Below are 9,790 nucleotides of genomic sequence, written 5' to 3' on the forward strand. Positions count from 1 at the left end.
CCGGGGCCCTCAGCGAGGTAAGGGTGTCTCTGGAGTCACAGAAAGCCAGCAAGCATCTGTTTCTCATGTCATCTGCTTAACTCCGTGCCCTGGATAGCAAGCTCAGCGTGTGTTTTAAGTTTAGACACTGCAGGACAGCCCCGCAGGATGGAGCTTCTTCGCTCCTGCCTTTTGATTCGGCCAGCTGTTCTTCACAATGATGGCTCTAACAGCTGCCTACCCCCCTGCCCCTCCCGCCCTTGGACCCCCCCTCCCGCCCTTCCCATCTCTGCGGCTGCTGGCTGCTGCTTCCCCAGGTGGCCTGCATGCAGTTCATCAACATCGTGGTGCACTCGGTGGAGGACATGAACTTCCGCGTCCACCTGCAGTATGAGTTCACCAAGCTGGGGCTGGAGGAGTTCCTGCAGGTGAGCTGGACCGAATCAGGGGCAGCTTAGCTTTGCTGCCGAGGGTGTGTGTGTGTGTGTGGTGGTTGGTGGTTTTGCTTTTTGTTTTAACGAGAGCCTGGTCCTACCTGCTGCTGAGACCAGACTCTTCCTGCTTCTGTGGTTTGGGGCTGAGGCCTTCTGCATGGAGGTCGCCTGGCAGGCAGCTCTGTGGCCGGGGCCAACAGGAGGCAGGCCCCAGGAAGTGACCGTAGAGGAGGGCGAGGACTAGGTCTCCCTCAGGGGCCATCAGCGACCGCCTCTCTGCTTTCCCAGAAGTCAAGGCACACGGAGAGCGAGAAGCTGCAGGTGCAGATCCAGGCTTACCTGGACAACGTGTTTGACGTTGGTGGCTTGCTGGAGGATGCTGAGACCAAGAATGTGGCCCTGGAGAAGGTGGAGGAGCTGGAGGAGCACGTGTCCCATGTGAGTGTCCTCTGCTTGCTAGAGCCAAGGTCTTGCAGGGGCACAGTGGGGGCAGCTAAGTTCCAGAAGTCCTGACCTGAGCCCTGTCGGGCTCCTGTGTGTGTTCTGGCCAAGGGCCTGACTCAGCCCCAGATTGGAACACACATTGACCTCCAGGGCCAGACTTGAGGCAGACGCAGGCTCAGGAGAGCCGGGAGGTGGACAGTTGCCTGGCCTCTGATGTTCCTTCACATGATGTCAGACCCCAAGCCCGTGGCGGTGATGTAGGGAAGCTACAGACCAAGCTATGGGGTCTCAGCTGAACTGTGCTGAGTGGCCAGGCTTGAACACCAGCCCCAAACCCACGTTCCCATCTTGCAGCTCACGGAGAAGCTTCTGGACCTGGAAAATGAGAACATGATGCGGGTGGCGGAGTTGGAGAAGCGGCTGCTGCACCGCGAGAAGGAGTTAGAGAGCATCAAGGTACCGGCGACCAGAGGAGCGAGGCTGGCCGGCCTGGGCTTGTCCTTGAGGGCCCCACCCCGACCCCTGTGGGTTGGTTGGAGAGAGAAGTGGAAGCCACACGGAAAGGCGTGGGGTAAATAGGGCCCGCAGGCGCTCTGCCTGCCAGCCTCCTGCTGCTCCGTGGCCCCCATGGAACGAAAGCGGGAGGCCGAGAAGTCCCACAGGCCCAGCTGCCCAAAACTGGGCGAGCAGCAGTTCCTCACAGTGTGTCTCTTCCGGGTTCCTCACCTTATAAAATGTGCTCTTGACCACTCCTCCATCCAGAATACTCACACTCCTGGCTTCGCTGCACTCAGTGTGTACTTGCCATGCCCTTGCCGAGGGTCCCAAGCGCAGGGTAGGGGCTGTGGAAGATGCAGAGATGGGTGTGATAGGTCCCATCCATTTAGGGCAGGGCTCCTCAAACTTTTTAAACAGGGGGCCAGTTCACTGTCCCTCAGACCCATTGGATGGAGGGCCAGACTATAGTTTAAAAAAAAACTATGAACAAATTCCTATGCACACTGCACACATCTTATTTTGAGGTTAAAAATAAACAAAATGGGCAAAAACACCCGGCAGGCCGGATAAATGTTCTTGGTGGTCCTCGTAGTTTGAGGACCCCTGATTTAGGGATTATACAGGGTGCGGTGAGATAAAAGCAACATTGAGGCCCAAACTCTGGGGAGCTCCAGTGTCGAGAGAAACAGCTATGTCATACTGCTTCCCAAGGCAGCCTTGTCCCTGGGCCTTGGTGGACCAGTGCAGCAGAGTGACGCTGGAGCAGAGGTGCCAGTGGAGAGAGGCAGGGTCTTGTGCTCACCTCTTGTATTTATTTATTTACTTACTTACTTTTAACTTTTTATGGTGCATTGGGTGAAAGTTTACGGAGCAAATCAGTTCTTCATTCAGTGATTCATACACATTCTGTTTCACGTCACTGATTGCAACCCCCACAAGGTAACGTCACTCACCCCACTTCCTCCTTGTGTTCCTGTGTCCCTTCCTCCTCCTCCTCCTCTGACCCTTCTGAACTTGGTCCAGGGGCCACTGATGGTTTTTTCTTCTTCTATTGTTTGCAGAACATGGAGCCACTGGGGTTGAGTTCAGTTCCAGGCCCAAGGGTGGCTAAGGCCATGGTCCCTCGGGCGCCACCAGGCTCCACCTGACTAGGAAGCGTGGTCCTTTCGGAGTTTAAGTTTGTGCCCCGTTATTCTCACCTCTATCCAGGACCTCTGTGATCCATCCCGTCAGACAAACGGATAGTGGTAGCTGCACCCCATCTAGTTTTCCAGTCTCAGTCAGGGTCCCAGAGGCTGACGTTGGCCTGGTAGTTGATGCACTTTCAGGTTTCCTCCCTCCCCTTTGCGCCTGTCCGGGTGACGCCAGCAGTTACACTGTAGATGGTGGCTCTGAGCTTTTAGGACTTTAGTGGAGACTCAGCGAAGTAGGATGTAGAGCTTAGTCTTGGTGAACTGCAATGCCAGTTGACCTTGGGGCCCTCTGAGAACATGCGCCGAGCTCCCAGTCCCTGTGACACTTGCCCTCAAGGTGTTTGGTTATGTTTAAGAAGCTTTGAAAACTTTGCCCTCTGTATGTAACACCGCCTTCACGGGTAGACCCGCAGCACAGGCAAGGAAGCACACGTAGAAACAGCCTTCTCAAGTCGGCGTGTGTCAGTGCATGTTCTCCACTCTCCCTTCCACACCATGCAGCCTGTCTGTCTGGAGCTCACCATTACTGCAGGACTGCTGTCTGTCACAGGATTGACCTCTCTCTTGCCTTTCTCTCTTGCAGCCCGCCCAGTGTCTCTCTGGCCTCTGGCATCTTTTACTGATTTACTGACCTCTCTGTGTGTTTTGTCTGTCCTTTCACCCACATGATGGCATGTCTGTCTTCTAGCCAGTAATGTAGCCTCCCTTCCCCTCCCACCCCTAGTCATCTTCCCAAGATCCTTTGCTCCCCATGAAACCCTGTTCCTGACTTTTCATACAAGACCTGTGCTCTGCGATGGACGAGTCTCACTTACCCTGTGCTGCGCTGCCCTGCCCTCCAGTTCCTGTGCTCTCACCTGCATGCTTGGCATGTGCCTCCTCCAGGCACCCCAACAAAGCCCCTAGTTGAGACCCTGCGGTAGGAAATCCTCCAGTCCAGCCTCACTCCTAGAGATGAAGGCCTGCCGTCCCTCATGCCATTGTCTGCTCTGCAGGAGACGTACGAGAGCACCAGTCACCAGGTGCACACCCTACGGAGGCTCATTAAAGAGAAGGAAGAGGCCTTCCAGCGCCGGTGCCACCTGGAGCCAGGTGCCCGGGGCCTGGAGTCCTCTGGCTCTGCGGCTCTGGCCAGGGTGGGCCCCACAGAGCTGAGTGAGGACATGCCCTCCAACCTGGACCTGCTGGCTCCAGCCCCGCCCTCTGAGGAGACCCTACCCCTGCCCCCCCCACCAGCTCCTCCCTTGCCCCCGCCACCACCTCCATTACCAGGTAACCAAGACCCTTGGAAGTTGGGAGGGGGGTGGTGTTGTCCAGCCCAACGCTAGCCAGCGTGTCTCGCTCAGAGAGCTGCTGGGACAAGAGCGTCAGTGGAGGGCTGGAGAAGCAGCGTGAGCGCAGGCTGGGGGAGAGGAGGAAGGCCAGGGGTTGAGCTCACCAGGGACCCCTGGGCGCAAGTGGTGACGGGCCGCTTCTGTGGAGCTTACAGCCGTAGAAACAACCACTAGAGGCAGTGCCGCTCTAAATCGACTTGCCGGAGGTGCGCGCTGCCAGCTGAGCGGCTGGTCTAGTCCCTGGGGCAGAGCGGGGGCCTGTCAAGTGTTGGAAGGGCACTGGTGCTCGGTGCTGCCGAGAGCGCGCCGATAGCTTGGTCAGCGGCAGGAGAAGCGGGCCCAGAGACTAGTGAGGACTCCAGACAGCCCCAGAGCCAGGCCCATGCAGCCTCCTCCCCTGAGTCTCTCAGACCCTCAGCCACTGTGGCCTCCCTTCTCTCCCCCAGACAAGTGTCCTCCAGCCCCGCCTCTCCCTGGCGCTGCCCCCTCAGTGGTGTTGACAGTTGGCCTGTCAGGTGAGTGTCCCAGGGCTTGGGCTGGGGCTCCTAAGGCCAGAGGACTGTGTCCCTGGGCCCTCGCCTCACCAGTCGTCTCTCCCAACTAGCCATTCGCATCAAGAAACCCATCAAGACTAAGTTCCGGCTGCCTGTCTTCAACTGGACAGCACTGAAACCCAACCAGATCAGCGGCACGGTCTTCAGCGAGCTGGACGACGAGAAGATCTTGGAGGTGTCAGGCCGGGTCCCGAGGGCTGGGGATGTGCTGGGCCTGTTACCTGGGTCTCCTCACCTTGCAAGGGCCCTCCGACTCGGGAAGGAGGGGATCAGGGCCAGCTCCACGAACCTGCTGGGCACGCTGCCAGGGTTCCTGTCCTAGGGTCGGGCCACAGCGGTTTCCCTTCTTGTCTACGGCCAGGACCTGGACTTGGACAAATTTGAAGAACTGTTCAAGACGAAAGCCCAGGGCCCTGCACTTGACCTCATCTGCTCCAAGAATAAGACGGCACAAAAGGCTGCCAGTAAGGTGACCCTGCTGGAGGCCAACCGCGCCAAGAACCTGGCGATCACCCTTCGCAAGGCAGGCCGCTCAGCAGAGGAGATCTGCAGGGCCATCCACACGTGAGGCTCCCCTGACCTTGTCCTTCCGGCTCCCCAGCCAGCTGGCAGGCCCACTCGCCCCCCAGCAGCGTGGCCTACCGTAGATTCCAGGGCACGTGGTAGGACCCTCCGACCCCCTCAGTCATTGGCTGGCTTGGCCAGAATTTGCTGGGTACCAGGCACTAGAGTTCCCCTTATAATACAGGGAGTGATAAACCCACAAGGTAGCAGAGTTACAGGCGACTTTGGGGACCAGGGAGGGCTGTGTAGCCAAGCCTGCTCACTGGGACCAGAAGGAAGTATACGTGGGCAGTACTGCGCCCCACCCTTCCCCACTGCAGTCCCTCTAGAAGAGACTAGGGGATAAGCAGGCAGGGGTGAGAGCTGAAGCTTGCCCTCCTGTCTCCCCAGGTTCGACCTTCAGACGCTGCCAGTGGACTTCGTGGAGTGCCTGATGCGCTTCCTGCCCACGGAGGCCGAGGTGAAGGTGCTGCGGCAATACGAGCGAGAGCGGCAGCCCCTGGAGGAGCTGGCTGCCGAGGACCGCTTCATGCTGCTCTTCAGCAAGGTGGAGCGACTGACCCAGAGAATGGCCGGGATGGCCTTTCTGGGCAACTTCCAGGACAACCTGCAGATGCTTACGCCGGTAGGCCCCTGCCCCGACTCCTGCTCCTCCGTGGCTCCTGGTTGGTCCTCCCAGGCCAGCCTGGGCACTCTCAGCTCTTCTCTCCCTGCAGCAACTCAATGCCATCATCGCAGCCTCGGCCTCCGTCAAGTCCTCACAGAAGCTGAAGCAGATGCTGGAGGTGGGCAGAGGGGCATCCCCAGGGGGCTGCTGGTGGGCAGTTCCCAGGCCCCAGAGTCAGGGCTGTCCGCAGAGCACAGAGGAACCTCTCGGGGCCTAGCCTGACCTGCCTGCCCTGCATGTTTTGGACAGATTATCCTCGCGCTAGGAAACTATATGAACAGCAGCAAGAGGGGAGCGGTGTACGGCTTCAAACTCCAGAGCCTGGACCTGGTGAGGTGCTGGGGTCACCTAGGCCCCGGAAGCTGGGGTGGGGTGGAGCGGGGAGCAGAGCTCTTGGTGTTCTCACACAGCCCCTCCCTCTCCTCTCCCAGCTGCTAGACACCAAGTCCACCGACCGCAAGATGACGCTGCTGCACTTCATCGCCCTGACGGTGCAGGAGAGATACCCAGAGCTGGCCACCTTTTGGCACGAGCTGCACTTTGTGGAGAAGGCTGCGGCAGGTGAGGGCGCGCGCACCCAGCAGCGAGGAGGAGAGAGGGGGCCCACCTGTTTCTTCTTGCCGTTTTAAGGCTTTCTGCCGAGCCGTCAGCAGAAGGGGCCTTCCTCCATCCACGCCAGGCCTCCCTGCCCAGTGAGCTGGATGGGAGCAGGGACCCTGTGCTCCCCACAATGCACATGACATGCTCAGAGAGCGAGTCCCACGGTCTCTTGGCTTACCTGCTGTTGAGGCCGCCGCCTCTGGGTTTTTTCCTGCCCGAGGGAGGCTGGTCCCTGGGAGGCCCAGCTAGCTGTGTGGCCAGCTAGCTGTGTGGCTTCAGGGTGGCCAGCTTGGTGAGGGGGTGGGGAGTGACAGGGACGTGAGAACAGGTCAGTCATGTTGAGGCAGCGGCTAGAGTCTGCTGGTGGCTTGGCTGGCAGCGGGCATACTGGGCTCTGGCCTGGGTGAGCCACAGCCAGGTCTCTGATGGCCAGTGTCTCTGGAGAACGTGCTGCTGGACGTGAAGGAGCTGGGCCGGGGCATGGAGCTGATTCGCCGGGAGTGCAGCCTGCACGACAACAGCGTCCTCAGGGCCTTCCTCAGCACCAGCGAGGGAAAACTGGACAAGCTGCAGCGGGACGCCAAGACGGCTGAGGTGAGCCGGGTGGCTGGCGGTGGGAGCGCAGCGAGGGCCAAGGGCCCGCACCGACAGGTTGGCTTCGTTCTGCTTCTGGCAGTTGAGGCGTTGATGGAATGGCTGCCTGTGTGGGTGGGAGTGGACACTTCAGGGGGCGGCGGGCAGCAGTCTCCCAGTGATACCTCTTTAGGCTTCTTTCCAGAACCAGGCTGGGTCTGCTGGGCCTGGACCCGGCTTCCTGTGGCCCCTGTGTGTCTGGTGTGGGAGCTGGGATTCTCCCCCCAGCCCTGCCAACCCTCGCTGACCCCCATGGCCCCCTGCCCGCAGGAGGCCTACAACGCAGTGGTTCGCTACTTTGGGGAGAGTCCTAAGACCACACCTCCCTCTGTGTTCTTCCCAGTGTTCGCCCGCTTCATTCGTTCTTACAAGGTAAGCGAGAGAGGCTTTGAGAGGAGTGTGAACTGGGCAAGGGACAGGGCTGGGCCACAGGTCTAGGGCTTTGCAGCTCCTCCTCTGGGTCCTGGGGAGGGAGGGGTCCAGGCTGTGAGCTGGTGGGCAGGGTGGGGGCCCAGGCCCTTCCTGTCATTGTTTGGGGCAGGAAATGCCCCTCCAGGGGGGCCACCTGGGGTTAGCTGGTCCTACTGCCACCCACTCTCCAAGCTTAGTGTCAGCCCCGCCCTCACAGCCTGTGTGTGAACTACACACACACACACACACAATACAACACCACACCACACCCTACCCCGCTTGGTCCCCAGGAAGCAGAACAAGAGAACGAAGCCCGAAAGAAGCAGGAGGAGGTCCTGCGGGAGAAGCAGCTGGCTCAGGAAGCCAAGAAACTGGATGCCAAGGTGGGTGGGACCCACTGCAAGCAGGGACTGGAGGAGGGCAAGGCAGAAGAGAGAAGGGGTGGAGGGGCTAAAGGGAGGTGCAACCCTGCAGCCCAGGGACCACCCAGAGGGCCTGAAGGCTGGAGTGCTAAGGGAGGCTGGAGGAGCCTAGGGGAAGGCTTGCAGACCAGACAGGGGCGCGAGTCCAGAGTGATGGCGCCCACCCGCCCCCCCCACCCCATATTCACCCCCAGAGCCCGTCCCAGCGGAACAAGTGGCAGCAGCAGGAGCTGATAGCAGAGCTGAGGCGGCGCCAGGCCAAGGAGCAGCGGCCTGTGTATGAAGGCAAGGACGGGACGATCGAGGACATCATCACAGGTGAGGCCCTGCTCCGCCAGCCCGCTCACCCTCAGCCACCAGCCCCGCCCGGGGGCCACCACGGCCTGACCGCTGTGTCTTTCTCCCGGGCCACAGTGCTGAAGAGCGTCCCCTTCACGGCCCGTACTGCCAAGCGGGGCTCACGCTTCTTCTGCGATGCAGCCCACCATGATGAGTCAAACTGTTAACCCCCAAGGTACCGGGCACCACGGCCATCTCATGCATGCCCACTGGCCCAGAGCGCGCCCATGGGCTCCCGCCCTCCCCCGCATGACCTGGAGCCGTCCTCTGGCAGCCTCTGCTGAAGAGGCCCAGCACGGCTCCTTGCATGCCCCGTGCTCTGAGAGTGTGGCTTGTGCCCTGCATGTGCCCTCAGGGGAGGGGTACTGCTCCCACTAATGCTGCCATGGCTTCTACTAAAGCCACGGGGTAGGGAGTTGCCAGACCAGGGCAGATAGAACCAGGCTAAGCATGGCCATTCCTGGGGGCCTTTTTCATTTCCCCTAGGGCAGCCCTCCCCCGAGGGCCTGGCTGTAGCTTGTCTAGGGACATTCGGATGGCCCAGGACCACTGGCTCTTGAGCTGGGCTGCCTGAAGTCTCTCCCCAGCCTGCCTGGTTTCTGCCCACTGCTCAAGGGCTGCTTGGCATCCGCCACCTGATCCTCCAAAGAGAGAGCTCAGAAATTTCAACCGCCTCCTGGAGCCTCTTGAAGCTTCCCCCTTCTCTGACTCCTGGCTGGCTCCTCCCTGCAGCCAGTGGAGCTGCTCTGAAGGCCCTGCTCCTGTGGTGGGTAGACCAGGCCTGGCCACCCCACTTGCTCACTGGCTCTGTCATCCCCACAGGCCTCCACCACCAGCCCATTGTCGTTCGACTTCAAACCAGGAGTGTGGTACCGCCCAGTGGACCCCCTCGGGCTCCAGGCCCCCACTGAGACCCTTCTAGTGGGGCAGAAGCACTTCCACCGCAGTCCTGCCAGTCCAACCAGTGTATCTGGGGCCATGGCACTGGCCATGGGCCCAGTAGAGGCCCTGTTGCTTGCAGCCCAGGAATGAGCCTGCCTCCCTTCCTGTGCCTCCAGGACTGCACTTTGACCCAAGGCCGAGAGTCATCAGGGGTCAGCGCAGGCTGGGAAAAACCACTCCGGGCTCTGGTCCACAGGGGCTCCAGCCCAGAGGGATGAGGGAGAACGAGAGCAAGTCTGGCTGTTTTCTTCCTCCTCTCCCAGCCCCACAGGTCATCTCTGATCCTGCAGTAGCCCCGCGTAGACCCCTTGCCTGGGTCTCATCTCTACCTGGGGCCCTGGCCCCCCACCAGCTGTGACCCAGTGATAAGGGGAGGGGCCCACACCAGGGAGCTGCCTGGTAGGCAGAAGAGTAGGGGCTTTCTCCGCAGCAGCCCCAGGGCAGCAGGAGAAAGGGTGTGCCAACAGCTCCCCACCTTCTTACCCACTTTTCAGGGGAAGAGGCCATAGCTGCTCAGTTCCCTGCCATGCCTTCTCAGCCCTTTTGTACATGTACCTCCCCTCCTCCTTTGTACATAAACCCCAGCACCAGGACTGACTTTGTCTGCTCTTTCTGCGTTTGGGGGGCTGGGAGGAGCCTGCCTGCTTCAGGAGATGTGAGCTCAGAAGTCTGGGGGAAGGGAGGCGAGGCGGGCTGGGTAGGCGCCAATCACACAAAGAGGCAGGCCTGCCTGCCAGGCGTTGGCGCCCTCTGCTGGGACATGGGCAGCTGGCCAG

General features: G+C 60.3%; 1 protein-coding gene across 5 annotated transcripts in view; it reads left to right on the forward strand.

The window, feature by feature from the left end:
- FMNL3 (formin like 3) overlaps positions 1 to 9,607 on the forward strand; it is a 60,190-nt gene extending 50,583 nt beyond the window's left edge. For 2 of the 5 annotated variants that reach the window (XM_075551726.1, XM_075551728.1), the window contains 17 exons: positions 297 to 407; positions 702 to 851; positions 1,212 to 1,313; positions 3,544 to 3,820; positions 4,329 to 4,397; positions 4,487 to 4,611; positions 4,798 to 5,000; positions 5,391 to 5,625; positions 5,717 to 5,785; positions 5,917 to 5,997; positions 6,099 to 6,228; positions 6,701 to 6,861; positions 7,171 to 7,272; positions 7,602 to 7,694; positions 7,928 to 8,051; positions 8,148 to 8,247; positions 8,895 to 9,607. In XM_075551726.1, coding sequence (XP_075407841.1) covers positions 297 to 407; positions 702 to 851; positions 1,212 to 1,313; positions 3,544 to 3,820; positions 4,329 to 4,397; positions 4,487 to 4,611; positions 4,798 to 5,000; positions 5,391 to 5,625; positions 5,717 to 5,785; positions 5,917 to 5,997; positions 6,099 to 6,228; positions 6,701 to 6,861; positions 7,171 to 7,272; positions 7,602 to 7,694; positions 7,928 to 8,051; positions 8,148 to 8,239 — 2,124 coding nt within the window. In that variant the 3' untranslated portion in view covers positions 8,240 to 8,247; positions 8,895 to 9,607. The remainder of the gene's footprint in view (positions 1 to 296; positions 408 to 701; positions 852 to 1,211; positions 1,314 to 3,543; positions 3,821 to 4,328; positions 4,398 to 4,486; positions 4,612 to 4,797; positions 5,001 to 5,390; positions 5,626 to 5,716; positions 5,786 to 5,916; positions 5,998 to 6,098; positions 6,229 to 6,700; positions 6,862 to 7,170; positions 7,273 to 7,601; positions 7,695 to 7,927; positions 8,052 to 8,147; positions 8,248 to 8,894) is intronic. The other 3 variants (XM_075551729.1, XM_075551730.1, XM_075551727.1) reach the window with 2 other exon arrangements.
- Positions 9,608 to 9,790: the final 183 nt, after the last annotated feature.

The sequence above is a fragment of the Tenrec ecaudatus genome, chromosome 6 (genome assembly GCF_050624435.1).
Source record: "Tenrec ecaudatus isolate mTenEca1 chromosome 6, mTenEca1.hap1, whole genome shotgun sequence".
Taxonomy (NCBI): Eukaryota; Metazoa; Chordata; class Mammalia; order Afrosoricida; family Tenrecidae; genus Tenrec; species Tenrec ecaudatus.